This window comes from Salarias fasciatus, chromosome 6, assembly GCF_902148845.1.
Source record: "Salarias fasciatus chromosome 6, fSalaFa1.1, whole genome shotgun sequence".
In the NCBI taxonomy this organism is placed as follows: domain Eukaryota; kingdom Metazoa; phylum Chordata; class Actinopteri; order Blenniiformes; family Blenniidae; genus Salarias; species Salarias fasciatus.
The window spans coordinates 28,165,843-28,186,167 of record NC_043750.1 but is presented as its reverse complement, the minus strand read 5'-3'; the positions used below and the strand labels follow the sequence as shown (position 1 = coordinate 28,186,167).

The 20,325-nt window shown below is 38.9% G+C and overlaps 1 protein-coding gene across 2 annotated transcripts; it reads right to left on the bottom strand.

Annotated features, from left to right (window-relative positions):
* Positions 1 to 1,877: 1,877 nt before the first annotated feature.
* On the bottom strand, positions 1,878 to 19,694 carry LOC115391010 (CMRF35-like molecule 5). 2 transcript variants are annotated; one of them, XM_030095095.1, is made up of 7 exons: positions 19,573 to 19,694; positions 19,016 to 19,160; positions 18,489 to 18,821; positions 4,855 to 5,019; positions 3,855 to 3,947; positions 3,671 to 3,717; positions 1,878 to 2,837 (listed from the first exon to the last, which is right to left on the bottom strand). In XM_030095095.1, the coding sequence occupies exons 2-7, from the start codon at positions 19,077 to 19,079 to the stop codon at positions 2,613 to 2,615; spliced, it is 927 nt and encodes a 308-aa protein (XP_029950955.1). In that variant the 5' UTR covers positions 19,080 to 19,160; positions 19,573 to 19,694; the 3' UTR covers positions 1,878 to 2,612. The 2 variants fall into 2 exon arrangements, with proteins under 2 accessions (XP_029950955.1, XP_029950954.1); XM_030095094.1 differs by lacking the exons at positions 1,878 to 2,837; positions 3,671 to 3,717; positions 3,855 to 3,947; positions 4,855 to 5,019 and adding exons at positions 13,614 to 15,808; positions 17,057 to 17,103; positions 17,221 to 17,313; positions 18,232 to 18,396 and having other exon boundaries at positions 19,573 to 19,674.
* Positions 19,695 to 20,325: the final 631 nt, after the last annotated feature.

Genomic DNA, 20,325 nt, shown 5'->3' with positions numbered 1-20,325 from the left:
CCGACTGAGGTCTGAAGAGAGGATGGTTATGTAGGTTATGTAATCACGTCGGTTTGTTGGTTTGGTTAGTTGGTTGGTTGGTTGGTTGGTTGGTTGGTTGGTTGGACTGGTAGCAACATTACAGAAAAAGCTATGGAGGGATTTCAATGAAAGTTTCTGGAAAGGTGGGTCTTGGGCTAACTTAGAATCCATTACATTTTGGTGATGATCCGGATCACTGTCTGGATCCAAGAATTTTTTAAAGGATTCTTTATCATTGAGAGATAGGGCAGTCTTTCACATAGTTGGGCAGGCCCGCCGACAGGGGGGGGAAAATGCCTGGTTTACACAAGACGCGCCGCGCACCGAGTTTCAGAGCGGTGCCCCTGTTAACCTATTTGACGGTTAATACAGGAGGCGCGGGGGAGCGCCATGTGTGCACCGTGGACCGCAGGCGCTCCGCTCCTCTCTATTTTCTCCACGAGCTGCGCGCGCCATGGACCCCCAGTTGTAAAGCTGGACAGAGCAGATCGCACCAGACAGGAAGTCAGAAACGGAAAATACGAGAGAATCCGGTCAATTTTCAAATTACAATGAAGTAAAATAACGTAAATTATCTTGCTTTTCGGTTTTCCTTTTCAGATAAACACACACACACACACACACACACACACAGGGAGAGAGGGCGAGAGAGAGAGGCACTGCACGCCGCAGCGCTTCGCTCCGATCACACCCCCAATCACAATGTTGTTTTATTACCTCTGCCAAGGAGGTTATGTAATCATGTCAGTTTGTTGGTTTGTTGGTTGGTTGGTTGGTTGTTTTGTTAGCAAGATTCTGGAAAAACTTATGGACGGATTGCAATGAAACTTTGTGGAAAAGTGGGTCTTGGGCTAACTTAGAATCCATTAAATTTTGGTGATGATCTGGATCACTGTCTGGATCCAGGCATTTTTTAAAGGATTCTTTACCATTGAGAGATAGGGCAGTCTTTCACATAGTTGGGCAGGCCTGCCGACAGGGGGCCTGTGCGGCATGTGCGCACCGCGCCGCATGCATAATGTTATTTATGTGATTCAATGTGCACCTCGCCGGGCCAGTGTTGATTGTTGCTTGAGCGCTGCAGCACGTATTGTGGTAAGAAACCTGGGAGTTGTGAGCGTTCACCAGTGTTAGCATTCGGCTAGCGGCGTTAGCATTCGGCTCGTGGTGCTAATGGCGGCCTGAACCTGTTTGTTGTTATTGCTCGGTGACTTACAACATTGGCAGCGGCGTGGTGCATGGTGTCGATCTATTTTCAAGTGATGTGCTTCAGAGATGACAGTTCATATTCACTTTATGAGCACGTGACGCTTTGTTTACGTTTGAGAAGACTTGTGGATGCGGGGCACAAACTACGCATGCCCAGTAGGCGCAAGGCATTCTGGGAAATGTACGTTTTCATTGATTTCAGACGTCTTTGTTATTTAGATAGATGTTGCAAGCTTTCTTTGCTTGAATAATGATTACATTCAAGTAATTGTATTGTGATGGTTTATTTTTTATTGTATTTCAGGTTTATGACCTGTGGTCATTTTGGTTGAATACACAAAACAATTGACAAACACGAGTCATAACATAGTGTGCGTCCTGTTATATATGGTGTTCTTATTGTTGTTGGTCACTGATTTGACCTGTGGCGGAGGTCTGCACTCTCTGAGTGCCAAATTCTAGTTATATATGGTTTTCTTATTGTTGTTGGTAACTGATTTGAGCTGTGGCGGTCTATGCATTCTGAGTGCCAATTTCTAGTTTAACCCTGATATTACAAATAATGAGGATGACTCATGTTACAGCTCAGATTTTTATTTTTTCATTTCATTATGTCTCAGAGTCAGACAGCAGCGGCACCGCGACCAGGTCTCCTCCCCACAGCGGTGACGGTCCCACCGAGACACACACCCAGCACCGGACCAAGCAGGACCCGGGACTCAGGCCACGAGGGCGGAGCATGCCATCCGCTGCCGGTGCTTCTTAAATGAAACACAATTTATAGAAGTCTTATAAAATGTTTGAATAAATGTCCTCTGTCTGTATTCGTGAGGAAGGAACTGGCTTCCGAGATGACATGTTGTTGGTTCGCTAATGTAGAGCACACAATGTCACTTCGGAAAAGAAAAAAAAAATCACTGCGGGAATTACTACGTAGCTCATAAGTGTTTATTATGAAGCTTATTGAACAACTTGCATGCTTTTTCTTGAATTTAAAGCTTTAAAGCAATGGGTTTGGATTCATAATGCGACTGTAAGTAAAACAATAAAATAGACATTACTTCAGGAAAGAAGGAAACTGATGGAGAGGTCAAAGGTGGAAATATCAGAACTCTGAACCCGACTTCCCTGAAAACACAGATCCACCAATATATCACCTGAAAAAATAACATTGAAGTAAATTCCATGTACAAACAAATATTTCTCGGAATTGGCATTTCAATCCCTGATGTGTTGCAGTCCAGATGTTTTATGACTCATATTCACATTAAAATAAGCTTTTTTGTTTTTCTATCATTTGTATTCAGATTTCACATGGTGCCTCAGGAGTGTGATCTCTGGAACATAAACAGTCATTGCCACTGTATTCAATCTGAGTTGTTTTAGGCTGTTTTGCATTTGCAGTATTGAACAGCAGAATAGATGCCGTCGTTTAAGAGATCAGAAACTGAGATCTCTTCACAGGCATCTCTTCGGACGACTTCAAAGCTGCATGTTGAAATCAAGGAAGCGTCGAGGTTGCCGGTGAGCACGTGGACAATCAAGTCGGCTGCAGTTCGGCACTCAGTTTGTTGATCTGCAGATCTGAGTTCAGAGTTTTCACCGTCCTTAACGATGCAAACAGAAACAGAGAGGGGAAATGAAAAACAACACAAAAATATGGACAGTGATCTAAAATTGAAAATAAAATTACTTGTTGACGGATATTGTTTCATCATCTCTTTGTTGAAGCTGCGATCAAAATAAAACAATTTGAATTTCCCATATTCTAATTTGTTGCTTTTAATCATGGATGGGAAGGACCATAGTGGGACAGCAGATGCCACATGTATTTAATGACCAGGAAAGTTCATTAAATAACTTTATGAGTTGATGAAATAGGCCCAGGTGTAAAAACTTGTTTTTCAGAAAGTTTTGCGACAATCGTCCTAATTTTTGAATTGGTTTATATAAATTTAATTCTGTTTTGTCCAACCGAGCATCATGAGACACTGGAGCTTATTCCAGCTTCTAACAGGTTAAATTCACACTCAACACTTTGCCAAAAACCAGTCTGAATAGAAAAATAGATTGAATGAGGTATGTGGGATTTTATTTAGTCTTCACTTGTCAGAGTTGTACTTTCATTGTTTTAGACTCATGCTAATGTTCCAAATTTCATTGATTTCTCTTCCACATTTTTTTCAACCATGTTTGTTTCACTAATTGCCAAGCTTCATGTAGTACATACTGTATCTCTTCAGTATATATATATTTTTTTCCAAAAATTAGAGGGAACTGATTCTGCTATGCATCCAATACCTCCAACTACGAGTTCAAATGGACCAGACGAGGTCAAGTGAAACATTTCTCACTTTCTTAAATCCACAGTTTTATTCAGATGAGGCTTATTCGTCAACACAAAATTATGAAATACAATTTGGAACACAATGAATCTCACAGCTTGTGTGTCTTCTTGTGCTGAGTCAGCACATCTCAAGTCAGGTTCTGAAAACACAAAGAGTCATATTTCTCTAACATATATAAATATACTTTACATATGATATATACAAAGATTGTGGATTTTATAAATTGCTGTGTGTGTATGTCGTGTGTGTGTATGTCCATGTGTGAGTGTGTCTTACTTTTCTTTCTCATCACAGTTCTCAGAAGAAGAAGCGGAAGCAGCAGTGTGGTTATTGCAAAAATTAAACCAGCAGTCACAGCTGCTGCAGTTCCTGGAAGCACAAAGATATGGTTTAAGCACAATTACACACAATATCTAAAGAGTATCAATGTTATATCCTGCTTCTCAAGAGTAACAATGTAGTGTTTCTTAAATTCTGAAATTAAAACTGACACATTGACTTTTGTGGTCATCAAATGTTACTGATGCCTGTATTTTGTTTAAAACTTCTCGTTGTGAAATTCCTGCTGTCTTCTTTATGTAAGGTCATTTTTCCTCATTGTGTATAATCATAATAATAATAAGAATGAGTATAGTAATAGTAATAGTTTCACCAGAAGAGAAAATGCAGTCCTTTTTAAAATGTTGGGAAAGAGTGAGCAGCCCGAGTTCTGACAGCAGTAGAGTCAGGATGGATCTCATAATCAAAGAATTAAAACTACGTTTTTGTGGTGATTCTGTTTCCACTGTATTGGATTGTTTTGCAGGTATTGAAAAAGGCACATAAAATCAATATAAGCATATAAAATCCTTGTAGATGAGTAAAATAAGAATAATGTCTGAGTTTCAAACAAATCTTCCAACAAAATCAACTAACAAATTAAAAATTTTCATTGTCCGTGATTCAGGGTTCATAGTTTCCATCAAGTTGCAACACTTTTATTCCCATAACATACAGTGACCTTCAAAACAATATGGTATTATTTGAATTATTTCACTGTTATTGAACCTATTAATAAATGTCATAGTTTCTTTTAAACTAAAGGTTTGTTTTTAAAGAAAAAAAAAAAGTGAAGTGGCCATGCAATAAAAACAAACATGTCTGATGGAAAAAAAATGCACATTTGTTAAAACTAACATTGAACTCAAAAGTTTCAAGAATGTCTTATTTAATTTTGTGAAGGAAAATAATAATTCAAAAACAATCAGCACTTAAGGTCAAACTAAGCATTTCACACCTGCTCCTTGTGTTTCTGGTCTCTCTGTGGTAATGTGAAGGGTAGAGGAAGTGACAAAGAAAGTGTTCGCACCACCCAAGTCACTTGGAGACATGTTGGAGGAGTTGATGACAGCAGGAGACACAATGGAGCCAACAGAGTCTGTTTCAGCAGGTTTCTGCACAGCTGGAGAAAACAGGCTCTCTGTTTTATGGAGTCATTTGAAATAACTTAAAAAAAAAAAAAGATTTGTTAATAAAATGAAGAGCTCACACTTACCTTGAAGAACTTTGAGATTCACTTTTATGTAATTATTGCGAAAAAACCTGTCAACTCCACAGTAATATGTTTTGGAGTCTGACATCTTGAGATCAGTAAAAATCACAAGCAAACTTTCTCCTTTGTTAGAAATCTGTATTTTGTTTTTCTGTGCTGTCTTCATAAATGATGCTGTGAGGATGACGTCTTTGCCAGATTTACATGGATCTTCACAAAAGTACTTGTCATATGATGTTATGTCAGTCTGAGTATCCCAGCCTGAACAATGAAAGCCCACGGCTGACCCAACACGTCCCGTTACACTGAGAATCTTCATCTCCACAATGCTCAACACTGCAAGTGAAAACAAAGCAGATATTCTTAATGTGTTTAAATAATACATCAGTTTGAATGAATATTTGTTCATTTCAATGAACTACTACTGCCTCACAGACGAAAGTTAGGACTCATTTAAGAAATCCATCAAAAAGCTCTTGCAACATTGATTCGTTTGCAAATGATGAGAATTAAAATGAAAGTCAACTCACCAGAAAGTAGACAAATCTGGACACGTATGTCTACCATTGTAGCAGAGTGGAGAAAATAACACATAAACTGAGTGTCAAGCGGATCACCACTGAGAGTCGGTTTAGCTTCATGATGTTCTTCAGTGTTTCAAAGAAGGAAGCTCCTCCCTCACAGCATGCATGCACACACACACACACACACACACACACACACACACACACACACACACACACACACACACTCAATGCAACAGTATGAAACTTCATTTTCCTCTCCAGCCAACAATTTAACCTAAACCAAACAAAGATAAAAAGACAAAGACTTACAGCTGCAAAAAATACAGCTACTTGCTCTGGCAAATGTGTGATTGTTTTACAGTAAACAAGTAAACGTAAAAGTACAATTCATTGTTGATTTTAGCGACACATAGCCACTAGAAGCAGAGGGATACAGCAGCCTGGCTCAACGGCCCACAGTGGTGGTATTTTCAGATTCAAACTCGCAACATTCTGTTCAGCAGCTCACTTCTCCAACCTCTGGACCAGTATGAAGCTGTGTATTTGTCAATTTTAAGAAATACTGCAGTGTTTGTTGTACAAGGATGTCAATGTCAATGTCTGCTTTATTGATATAGCACATTTTAAAAAGGCCTATGGCCAGCCAAAATGCTTTATAGTGCAATAAAACACTGAAAAAAACAATTAAAGCAAAGCAATAATGCAGAAAAATAAAACAAATAAAAACAAATGAAATATCCAGATGTGACTCTTCTCAGTCAAAGGCCAGGGTGAATAAGTTGTTCTTGAGACGAGTTTTAAAAATGAAGAGGCTATTCGCAGACTGCACCGAGAAAGCCAAAGCGTTCCACAGCGTCGGAGCCGTGACGACAAAGACTCGATTGATTGAGGAACATCCAAGGTTCTCTGATCAGCTGACCTCAAAGCTCTGGAGGGCATCAACAGACACCTGCACAGCCCTACCGGTTTAGAAGTGGTAAATTGATTCAACTTATATAGCACATTTCCACTGCTTCAGCAGCCTCAAAACACTTTATATTCACATTCACCCATTCACACACACACTCACACACCAGTGGAGGCAGCTGCCATGCAAGGCGCTCCTTCCATCCACTGGGAGCAGTTTTGAGAGCCAGTGTCCATATGTCAAAGCATTCTTCGACAAGTTTCAAGTGATAACACACCTGGATGGTAACATTTTGAAAGCAAAAGGCAGGAATGCTGAAAACAGTGTATTTCTCATGTTCGGCCACTATTTGATGCTGTTTTAAATGGAATAAATACACCCATGTATCCACACAGAGAACAGTATCTCTCTCAACAATGAAAGATATTTAAACGTTCTTTCTTCGTTGTTTTGCTGCCCTCAGTATCGGCCCTGCGAAAGAAAAAGACCTCCTATTGTGATCAAGACACAAGTGTAGCAAATGTACACTTTATTCTTATGCTAACAATTTCGTGTTCACACAAATCGACTTTCTTCCAATCAAAAGCTTTAAAATGTATGGCTCATGTCGCGCTGACAAGTATTCAAATGATTCACAGAGCAAACAATAACTTGTTACCGGTGAGTGCTGCAAAATTATTCTTTGAAAGAGAAAACGGTTAAGTTTGAAGCTGAGAGTTACAGTTTAAACCTCTTAAAGTCCGTGCCACCTTGAAAAATGTTTGGATTGTAATTTGTGGTGTGAAATTATGAAATAAACTTCATGTGGTGTGCAGAGGAGAAGATAGTAAAAAGAGATATGAAGGGTTGATTCTGATATTATTAAAACAAAATGCTTTATTAGAAAAGCATCATGAAATTCAAGATTGAACCGCACACACCACATTCAGAGTTATGAATGAAGCCTTGTCGAACCTGGGCAGAACTATTCACTCTGCAGTGCACATTTACAGTTTGTTTCAGGAAAGTTCCATTTAGAGTGAGGGACTGGAAGAGTTTTCAGTGACTCCAAACACCGCAGCGGTATAAAACGGACCCTGAAAACACAACAGAAATTTACTGTTTTTACTTGAAAATGATGTAAACGGGACATTATTCTTCTTTGTTCTTCTCTCACCTCTAAGGATCTGCGATCAGTTCACCTCGTTTATTCCTTACATGCTGTCTTCTTCTGCTATGCCACTTAGAAAAATCCTCAATACAACACTTTGTAGCTCATCAGTATTTATTTTGATGTTTATTACATCGTTTGCATGCTTTTTCATTGACTTTAAAGCTTTGAAGTAAATCTTTTCATCATCATGTAAATGTAATACAATAAAATGAAGACGTTACAATAGTAAAAAGTAAAGTCATGGAGAAGTCATAGGTGGAAATATCAGGACTCTGAATGCTTCTTTCCTGTAAAGACAAGTGGATGTATCGCCTGAGAAAACAATATTGAAAGAGCAGTTCTGGCAATCAACAGGTTGGTGGTTAAATTGATTCCCATATGTTGCCCTGAACATGTGTTTTAATGTCTGTAAGCAAGACACTAAAGCCTCCATTTATTACGGTGGTGTATAAACATTTTTCATGTCTTCTGCCATTATTTTTTGTGAGTATGTGTGAGTGGATCATGTCTACTCTGCCTCCAGCATTGTCCCGCCCACAGCACCATCTGATTGGTTCCACTCAGAGCTGGCAGAGGAAACAACCAATCAACAGTTAAAGCTGCATGCACATAGATATATGCAAAGCCATAGATATATGTGCATGGAGGAGAGGAGTGAAGAAGCTTTGTCAGTGAAATAAACTCTGGAGAGAAGAGATACGTCTCCTGACTGGCGGATTATTCATATAAAGGCTGAATTATGCTTTCCACTCAGACGTGCAGGCTGCAAAACACAGTTAATCACAACATGCATTAAGAAAAAAAAATCCTGCTAGCTCAATACTAACTTGTATGGGAAAACCCATTGATATGCTATCAGTTAGCATAATTAATGTGGAAGTTGCTGGAACAAATTATGCTGAGAAACATCTCTCTTATTAAATACAGAACACAAATGCTAATTATTTTAATACTAACAGGCATATATTTCCCTTACTCAGAAAAAGACGAACAATAATGAAAAACTGTCTAGTATAATCACTGTACAGCTCTATTTGTAGTATTAAAAATTTTGACAAAAAAATATTTCCACTTTTATTGCAAATGAATATTGGCTGTAAATATCAGTTATCAGTCTCCTTGACTACTGATAATCGGTATCAGTATCGGCAGTGAAAAAAACTATATTGATCTATCTCTGGTTTGCATGCAAGATATAAGAAAATTCCTTACACATATTTCTCATAACTTGCATTTACATCTTTGTTGTTGGGCTGTTAATTTTTTTCTTATTTATTTATTTTTAGATCATTTTAATTCATATTTACATTGAAATTTGTTTTTTGTAATCATTTGTGTTCAGAATTCACATTTCCTCAGGAGTGTAATCTTTGGGATATGAACAGTGATTGCCACTGCATTCAGTCTGAGTTGTTTTAGGCTGTTTTGCATTTGCAGTATTGAGCAGCAGAATAGATGCCGTCATTTAAGAGATCGGCAACTGAGATCTCTTCACAGGCACCTCTTCGGATGACTTCAAAGTTGCATGATGAATCAAGGAAGCGTCGAGGTTGCTGGTGAGCACGTGGACAAGCAAGTCGGCTGCAGTTCGATGCTCAGTTTGTTGATCTGCAGGTCTGAGTTCAGAGTTTTCAACCTATTTAACGATGCAATCAGAAAAATACGGGAAGAATGAAAAACAGCACAAAAATATGGAAAGTGATCTAAAATTGAAAATGAGATTACTTGTTGACTGATATTTTTCTTCAGCTCTTTTTATTGAAGCTGCAGTCAAAATGAAACAATTAGAATTTCCCATTATCTAGTTTGTTGGTTTTAATCATGGATGGGATGGACCTTAGTGAGACAGCTGATGCCACATTTATTTCATGACGAGGAAAGTTCTTTAAGCAACTTCCTCAGTTGACCTCTTGCATCTTTATCAAAAAATTCCAAATTGCTATCCATGTGGTCATCCTAGCCAATTCCACATCCCTAAATTTTACCGATGAAATAGGTGGAGGGGTTAAAGCTTTTCACGCTTTGTTGAACAACATTTTCAATCACAATTTGAACCCAAAATGTAACTCACAGCTTGTGTGTCTTCCTGCGGTGAGTCAATACATCTGAAGTCAACGTCTGAAAGCAAAGTGCCGTACATCGTCAATGCATGTCATGGAAAACACACTCAAGCTTTGACATACAGTATGCACATTTTAGAAGTTGCTGAATGTGTGTGTGTGTGTGTGTGTGTGTGTGTGTGTGTGTGTGTGTGTGTGTGTGTGTGTGTCTTACTTTTCTCTCTCATCACAGTTCTCAGAAACTTCAGTAGAAGCACCAGTGTGGGCAATGCAAACATAAAAAAACAGCAGCCACGGTTCCTGTGGCTGACAGAGTTCCTGGAAATCCAAAAATATGTGTTTAGCACACATCACAATACCTAAACAGTCTGACTTCCACATCCTGTTTCTCATGAGTGAGACTTTAAATTGAATTTGTAGCAGATCGATAATTTTGAGTTTCCTAAGCAGATCCACAAATTCTGACAGTATCAAAACAGACGCAGACAAGGATTTTGCACATAAATTTAGGAGCATTTAGTATGTACAACACTGAGATTCACTTAAATTATCATTGAGTTTGGCTTTTCGAATAAACCAAATATCAACCATGGAATTGATCAGCTGATCTCTCTACGCAATTGATATGAGTTTTTCAACAAAGAGCACAGGAGCGGGGAATCCTGCCTGTCAGGACGGGACTCGGCATGCTGGGTATGTGATGGACGCCCGGGAGAAGTGGAGGGGTGTCACATGCCTGGCTCCCCTGTCCGTTGAGGTCATTGTGGATGATTACATTTTCGGATTTATGATGATCGGCCTGCTGCTGATTGGCTTGTGCTGCGACCTGATCCTCTGGAGGATTAAGAAGACCGCCACCACAAAAGACGTCCAAGGGAGGACGGTCTTTTCAAATCAACGGGCAAAAGCTGAGACTGACCATTTGTGCGAACTCTTTCGAAAGGTGGACAATTTGGGTTATGGATGATTGAGACGCAAGTTGGATGTCACCATCGCTGAGAGGGTTAAGCCAGTTTCTGTCTGAAATGTGGAGATACCGAGCAAAGGAAGGTCAAATGGCTCCTTCCACCGAAACAAGATAACTTCTGATTATGTCTGGCGCCCCTGGAAAACTAAACATCTCCCTGAAAATTCAAGGACAAGATTGATTGCTCTCTCTACCTTCCCTCTCTCTCTCTCCCAGCTGGAACCCAGGTTCACCTTTGGACTGCTTCGTTCAAGGCCGTCACCGGCAACTACCATCCGAGTTGGAGCGCAAAGGGGAGGCGGGCCAAACCACACACACACGTACACGGACTGATGAACTGAAATGCCACATATATGCCACACACTCTCCCTCCCCCACTCACAACGTCTCCACCACACTTTTCTGCTGACGACTAGTGGTGATGACGTGTTGCGCTGATGTTATAGCTGCGACTGCTTGTCTGCTAGTCTGATAGCATCTTGTCTCATGTGTCTTGCTGTATATGTGCAAAGGTTGGCTTTTTTTTGGTCTCTCACTTGTAATCACGACTCCCTTTTGGAACCGTGATCTGAATTGATGTATCTTTTTTTTAACCACCGTCCCCTCCCCCCCTCCCCCAATTTCTGTCTGAGTTTCTTTAACTCTGTTTCTTTTTCAAGACGGAGCGCCGTAATTGGCTGCCTGTGCGTCTTTAAAACCCAAGTAATTTCGTTGTAACTTGTAACTTCGGTAACTTGCTGCGATGACAATAAAGGCTATTCTGATTCTGATTCTGAGTAAAATCATTTCAGTTTCACAGTTTGGAGTTTCACTTTTTGAGATGAAAGTCACAAGTAAACATTGTCCTGTTAGAAATCTGTTCTTCTGTTTTTCTGTGCTGTCTTGCACAATGCATGAATTTTCACAGAAGTGCTTCTCTTTCTTCAGTCATGGTTTCCTGGTTCAGACTGAACCGAAACTGAATGTGTTTCATACCAGGTTTTTCTGCTGCTGGTCTCTTGATGGTCGTCGCATGGAGGGATGTCTCAAACAAAGTGCTCACGCCCCTAAGTCAGGCAACACAGTGGAGCCAACAGAGTGTTTCAGCAGGTTTCTGTAAAGCTGGAGATAACAGGCTCTCTTCAAGGTGTCATTTTAAACACGTTTGAGAAATTGAGGATTTTGTTATTAAAATGAAGAGCTCACACTTACCATGTACAGCACTGAAATCCATTTTTATATAAACATCAAGCATGGGAGGCCCATCAACTCCACAGTAATATGTTTTGGAGTCTGACATCTTGAGATCAGTGAAAGTCACAAGTAAACTTTGTCCTTTGTTCGAAATCTCTATTCTGTTTTTCTGTGGTGTCTTCTAAAATGATGCTTTGAGGATGACGCCTTTGCCAGATTCCCACGGATCTTTACAAAAGTACTTATCATTTGATGTTATGTCAATCAGAGTATCCCATCCTGACAAATGAATGGTCACTGCTGACCCACCACATCCCGTTACGCGGATAATCTTCATCGCCACAATGCTCAACATTGAAAGTGTCTGTGCTTTGAGGATGATGTCTTTGTTGAATATGCATGGATTTTCACAAATGTACTTTTCATTTGATGTGATGTTAAACCAAGAATCCCAGCCTGAACATTCAAAGGTCATTTTAGACCCAATATGTCCTGTTAGAGTGTTCATCTCCACAATGCTCCACACTGCAAGTGATAATAAAGCAGATATTCTTAATGAGTATAATTGTTACATCATTTTGTGTGTGAGTATTTCTGTTTCTTTGTGTACATTTCAATGAACTACTTAGACATCATTGCCTTTCAAAAGTAAAGTCGGGCTGATTTAAGAAAACCACCAAAAAGCCGCTATGACACTGATTCATTGCAAATGATACAAATGAAAAGTAAAGTCAACTCACCAGAAAGCAGACAAACCTGGATATACATGTATATAATTATCATTTTGAAAATGTGCATAAAAACAAGAAAATCAAGCAAAAGCTATCAGGTCAAGACAGGTCATGTTTAACTTCCTTGCGAGGGTCTTCAGTGTCTCAAAGAAAGAAAAGCTCCTCTCTTTCTCTTTCTCTCTCACTCACTCACTCATGCACACACACACACACACACACACACACACACACACACACACACACACACGCACACGCTAACATAATTTCCTGTGTCTGGTGAATCATTTTAACCACATCCAAACTCTTCTGCTTCAGTCTGGCAATACTGAAAAAAAAAAATAGATGTACAGAAACCAAGAGCTGGAACAACACTAAAAAACAACATTCCAGCAGCAGGGTTCTGAACTTTTTTGGCCACTGGGTCCACTTTTCCTAGTACAAAGCAGGACTTAAAACTTTCATTTCAAATGATATCAGTCTCAGTTTTACTTGTTTTCAATAAATAAATCAAGTCCACTCACAGTTTAACAACCTAAAACCTTGTAAAAGGAATATGATAAACTGTGACCATCTTAAAGACATCATGTATGTAAACTTGCATTTTCACAGGCCTTCTCAGTCCTCGAGGTCTGCTGTCCTGCATCTTTTAGGTCTTTCCCATTTGCAGGTCTGGATAGGCTGACCTTGGCTGCAGCCTTGGGGCCCTGCTTGTGGAGGGGACCATTTTTGGAAATGTAAATATACTTCAGTAGCAACTTGGATTGGCTTAGACCTGATTGGTCATCATGAATCAGCTCTGTCCAATCACCAGCTGCTCTCTTAGAAGTGAGTCTGAGGGATAGACCTGAGCCACACACCAGCACGTTGTCTCCAGTAATCCAGGAATTAGCCATAATGAGCCTCCAGCAATCAACCACTGCTTTGTGCACATTTTATTTCAACAACTTTGCATCCTTCTGATACAAGATTTCTATTCAAGGAGCAGCTGATCTCCAGAGGAAATAAACAGGTGATCACATCAGTGATTCAGTGATTTTACAATGACAAAAATTTGAGTCTCTCAAGAAAAAGGTTGGGAATCGCTGATCAGAGGAAGATTTAGTGAATGAAATTGGACAATTCCCAAGAATTCATTCATAAGAACATCTCAGCAGGGTCACTAATCTTGTAAGAGGACTGAGGCAACACTCGGTGTTTCTAGATGTTGACATCACACTGAGACTATTTGACTTTACTGAATGCCACTGCTGAGCACTCAGTTTCAAACATTGGATTTATGAAAATTAAACTGAGATCCACAGTGGGCCAAAACTGACCGAATCACCTGATAGTCATTTAGAGAGATGCTGAATTGAATATTCTGAGTTGCCAAGTTAGTTCATCTGTTATTTATGTAAAGTTGTGAAGGAGTCATTGCACAGATCTTTTATGTTATGGGGTTTATAATGTTATTTAATTGTTTGTTATTTTTAATGCAAGTGGGCCTTCATTTTGTAATTATTTTTTATTTTTTTTAGCAGCTTGATAGACTTAACTGTCATTGCAGAGTTCAAATGTTTTCCTTAGAATTTTGAGGGTGTTCACTCAAAGATTTTAAAATTCTTAAATATTTTATTACTTGAATATATTGTTTTAATTAAGTAAGCAGTTTTTCTGTTATTTATGTAGCAGTCATCGCACAGACCTTTATGTTGTCATGGTGGTAATTTTATTTAATATATTTATGAGATTATCTGGCATTACTAATGCAATAGAGAGAGCTAACAAATGCAAAACATTTCCAATATCAGACGCATACCAACACAAAAATAGTGAGCAATCTAACAAATTAAGTTGCTACAAGAGCAAATGATACTATGAAAATACAATCAGTAATTGCAAAATAATTCCTTTTTGACACTCAAAAAACTAAAGAGAAATTTTGATAAATAAATAAAATTCTGCGTTAATAAAATTAATTAAAAATAGTTCAACTAAAATGAAAACATACCTGTAAACAAAATTTCAATGAAAGGAAATTTAAAATTATTGACAACAACAACAACAGCATCAATACTACTACTACTACTACTACTACTAGTCTAGAAGGAGTGTTGGACAGGCTCACTCTCAGTTCATCCTCTAGTGGTTCTTTTGTCACCATTGTGGCCACAATAGAGAATCCTGATTCTGCCGTGAGCATCACGTCATTCACGGCACCAACCAGGAAATAAAAAGTATTCAATCTTGTCAAATATACACTGCTTGGCTGCAGCACATTTAAAGGTGCGGGGGATTGTGCGCTAAAATCACAAAATGCGCCGGACAAACCCCATTGGAGAGGCACAAGGCAGGAGTGCTGCGCTTGTTCCTGGTCTACCAAAATAGAGCCATGGTGTTGACTTCTTTATATTGTTTAAGTAATTGGACGACATGCTTGGAATAAAAGCTCCGAATCTCATGGAAATATTTGCAGTTTGAAAAAAAAAATACATATTATCCCTCAGTCTTATACTTAGAGGACCATGTCTTCTCCTCTGAAAGTTTCTGTTCAGGATTATTCATCTCATCCTCCTGACAATATGGTGAAGTGTCTTTGAGCACAATAAACTTCTCTAAATGATGTGTGAGCACTTTGCGCAGCAGCTGCCTCCATTATTGTGCTTCTGTGTAAGGATGTATCAAATGGTTGGATGCGGCTGATGATAGAAAGCATATTGACACTGCAGAAATGCATAAATTGCCTATTTACAGAAAGAGAGGTTGCTCTGTATTTATTGATAGTCTTCCTTAAAATTGCTCTCCAGACATGGTTCTTACATGCATCCATTTTATTCTTAATTACCATTCACGTTGTCTGTGGGAACTGAGCCAGACTGTAGACACAATCATTTCCGCTGACTCCTGTTGGAGTTGTTTCATGTTGCTCTGCATCCCGGGGAAACTGAGGACCACAATAGATCAAGTCAAGATTTGTTGCTCTGCTCTCTGCACAAGAGCCTTTTCTTGTGACTTTAGAGGGACGTGATGAAACTGAGGAATCATGTTTGTTTTTGCAGTAAGCTTCTAATTCAGTATCTTGCAGATGAGAGTAATTTGCATAGAGACTGTTGGGGTCGGTGTTGGAGTTGGCGGAGAAGTGGACTGCAGACTGGTGCTCAGTTTGTTGATCCTCAAGTCTGATTTCACTGTATTCAGCACCCTTGAAAGTACAAAGAATCAGAATAACAGAGGAAGAAAAAAATATTAGAAAATCCACAATGATAGAAAACAGTACAAAAAAAAAAAAACATTTTAAAACAGAAAGCTTAGATCACAAATGCATCACATATGATGAATGAAGACAGCATCAAGGTGAAAGCCAACATAAAACACACCATACAATCTTCCTGCCAACTTTAAAATGGGAACCTGACCTGTCCAGTAACTTTGATCAAAATGCATGGACACAGCATCTGACCTCTAGGATAGCTGCCGGTTGTCGGGACCTTGAGGGCCTCTCTGGCCTGCCTATTGTCTTTTCAGGGGTCAGAGGTCATGATCACTGTCACATTTGCATGATCACGCTGATCTTTAATCACTCTTCATATTCTGCATGTGGATTTGGTCACCTTGTTGTCTTGTGATGGGTCAGAGTCTGAATCCAGTCTCTCCTGATGCTCTATAATTTGATACTGGATCCTCAGTTTGTACATCCGAGATCACTCCCAGCTATGCTCTCCAACAGCAGTCTGTAGGATGCCCTCTGCCATATCTTTATGCAGGTGTAGCAGTGGGTCATCTGGAGTGTCGTGATTAAATGAAAGATCGTTGTATCTTTGCACTCTCTTCCTTCTCTTCACTCTTTTTTTTGTTCACTTGTTTGTTTCCTTCACTCTCTGTCTCTCTTCCTGTCTTTCTGTCCCCCCCTGTCAGGTCCAGCAATATCATCAGTACTCAAAATAAATAAAATAAAGGCAGAAACCATGTTAACAAGAGGAGCTTTATTATTACAAGCTACTCTTGGAACAGCAAATCCGTCGGGCGCAAAACAGCAGCTAGATTTAGATTCTGCTGCTTCCATGCTGGACAGAGCAGTTTTAAATTAAAAAAAAAAAAAAAATGAAAGCCCTTTTTATATAGTAGTGTAATGGAACTAACATCACATTTATGACAGTTCTTCATCTATGACTTTAACTAATGAACTTAAGGATGTTAATCAGTCAAAGTCCATATTTCATACATGCTGCTGTGTGTTTGTGATCAGAATTTTTCTGAAAGATTTCTCACACTGCGCATTGTTTTTATCATGTTACCGTTGAAACGTGTTGAGCTCTGTCAGTAATAAAAGACACAGCTCTTCCTGACCAAATGTCTGGCTTATCTTATTTCAGTTTGAGTCATAAGTCATGAGCATGTTTACCAATAGAATAATTACAAATCATAATTTTGAAGACAAAGTAAAACTCACAGTTTGTGCGTCTACTTGTGGTTGGTCAGTAAGGTCGAGGTCAGCTTCTGCAAACATGAGCAAGAGTATTTCTTTTTAAAAAAAAATAATCAATCACTGATGGTTGTCTTGAAAAATATGTGCAAAGCTTGTGGGTTTTGTATGTGTGTTTCTGTGTATCTTACTTTTCTTTCTCTTCACAGTTCTCATAAACTTCAGCAGAAGTATCAGAGTGGTAATTGCAAAAATTAAACCAACAGTCAAATATGGTATCAACCCTTTTGAGAGAGAGAAAAAAAGATGTAAAATGTTAACTCCCACTTCCTGTTCCTGCTAAGTGATTTTGTAGCAAATAATTCCAAGTTTCTCAATTGTTTCCACAATTCGTATAAAAGTTCGTAAAAAAGTATAAAAAGTGACACAATGACTTCTGTAGTCATTAAAAATTAATATTTCAAATTAATATCAAAAATACTGATGGCTGTGTGTGTGTGTGTGTGTGTGTGTGTGTGTGTGTGTGTGTGTGTGTGTGTGTGTGTGTGTGTGTGTGTGTGTGTGTTAATGGAGAGGGGCACCAGTCTTTGAGGCATGTTCTCGCCAAAACTGTGTGATTGCATTTTACTGCCTCTGGTTTTGCAGTTGCTGCTTTTGTATGTAAGTACACTGGTTTCTCATTTTGAGTGATGTAGTTTCACCAGAAGACACAACCCGATCCTTTTTAAATTGTGAGGAAGGTGTGAGCAGTTCTGACAGCAGCAGAGTCAGGATGATTCTCATAACCACAAAAATAAAACCATGTTTTTCCGTGACCCTGTTTCCACTGTATTGGATGGTTTCAAAGGTTGAAAAAAAGCCCACAAGTTTCCATTAAATTCTCCCACGACATGCAGTGTCTTACAAAACAATATTATATTTGAAGACATATTTTGCTGTAATTAAATCTATTATTAAACTACATGGTTTCTGTTAAACTAAAGAAACAAGATAAATAGTGAAGTGACCTTGCAATCAATACAGACATGTCTGATGGAAAAAATACACATTATTGTTAAAACTGTAAAATTAAGTACAGTAAACTCAGAAATTTCAAGAATGTCTTATTTAATATTTTTGCAGGGAAATAATAATTCAAAAACAGTCTCAGGGTCAATTTTTTGGTTGAGACTGAACAGTTGATCAAATTAAGCATTTCACACCTGCTCCTTGTGTTTCTGGTCTCTCTGTGGTAATGTGAAGGGCAGAGGAAGTGACAAAGAAACTTCTTGCGCCACCCAAGTCACTTGGAGACATGTTGGAGGAGTTGATGACAGCAGGAGACACAGTGGAGCCAACAGAGTCTGTTTCAGCAGGTTTCTGCACAGCTGGAGAAAATAGGCTCTCAGTTTTATGGAGTCATTTTAAATAACTTTGAAAAAAAAAAGATTTGTTAATAAAATGAAGAGCTCACACTTACCTTGTAGAACTTTGAGATTCACTTTTATGTAATTATCGCGAAAAAACCTGTCAACTCCACAGTAATATGTTTTGGAGTCTGACATCTGGAGATCAGTAAAAGTCACAAGCAAACTTTCTCCTTTGTTAGAAATCTGTATTTTGTTTGTCTGATCTGTCTTCATAAATGATGCTGTGAGGATGACGTCTTTGCCAGATTTACATGGATCTTTACAAAAGTACTTATCATATGATGCTATGTCAGTCTGAGTATCCCAGCCTGAACAATGAAAGCTCACGGCTGACCCAACACGTCCCGTTACACTGACAATCTTCATCTCCACAATGCTCAACACTGCAAGTGAAAACAAAGCAGATATTCTTAATGTGTTTAAATAATACATCAGTTTGAATGAACATTTGTTCATTTCAATGAACTACTACTGCCTCACAGACGAAAGTTAGGATTCATTTAAGAAATCCATCAAAAAGCTCTTGCAACATTGATTCGTTTGCAAATTATGAGAATTAAAATTAAAGTCAACTCACCAGAAAGTAGACAAATCTGGACACGTATGTCTATCATTGTAGCAGAGTGGAGAAAATAAAACATAAACTGAGAGTAGAGCACATCAGTACAGATAATAGGTTTAACTTCCCCTTCATGATGTTCTTCAGTGTTTCAAGAAGGAAGCCGTTTCCTCACAGTTTTCAGAACACACACACGCACACGCGCGCGCACACGCACACGCACACGCTCACACACACACACACACACACACACACACACACACACACACACACACACACACACACACACACAATTACACATTGACACTCAATGTGTCTGACGCTACAGTTCCTCACTCTAGCTGACCATTTATTGTAACCACAACAAAACTGAGATCTTACTCACTCTCTACCTTGAAATGACTCTGATATCAGTGTTGTTTTCTGAGAAATTGATGCATGACACATTTTGCAGAAACTATCAGATATCCTCATTACAGCTGCAGTTTCAATTTAATATTTAAATTATTTTGTAAAGGTTAATATGGAAACTGAAGAAGTTAGAGTACATGTGTTATGTTGAAGATTAGACTCACTCCACAGCAGCACAGGATGAAGGTGTGTGGTTCTCTTGGCACCTATGAAAAGCGTAAAGGATCATCTCAACAAAAACACCACTTCATTGCTTTGCTATATTTCACAATGGTGTCTAACTAATAGACTACATGTCCAGAATTAGCTTCAGCTGTTCATGCAAAGCTGACTGACCGAAAGATCCGTCTCTCACTGCCACAAGCTTTTCATAGCAAACTGAAACTAACACTTCACCACTTCCTCAACCTATTTTGACGGTGCACAACGGTGATGTTGCTCTTCAGGTTAGAGAAGTGAGCTTGTGACTAAAATGATATTGTTTCAAATGCCTGCACTGGCAAGAGGTTTAGTTGAGGAAAGTCAATATCCTCCTCATCACTGCTGGAGACTCTCAAACCCCTGACTGCAGTAGCCTGTTGCTCCTAACAGCTGTTTGTATTTATAGGCAACTGTGAATGAGCTGGCTCAAAGGCAGAGGAAGATTTTCTGCTTTCCACAGTATATTTGTCTATTTGAATGTTCCAGATGTTATGTGCTGAATGCTGCAGTTTACAGTGTTACTGTGGCTCTTGGTTTCTACATATTTTTTTAAATAATTTTTTTTAAGCTGCACTGAAAATTTAAACCTCTTCATCAAAAACACTTCGAAACTCAACATCCTGCAAGAGTGAATGTTGTCAAATTATGTCAACGTTCAGCGTTGACAGATATACAGTTTGGGATCTATTTTGCACGGCGTCAACATGGTGTGTCCG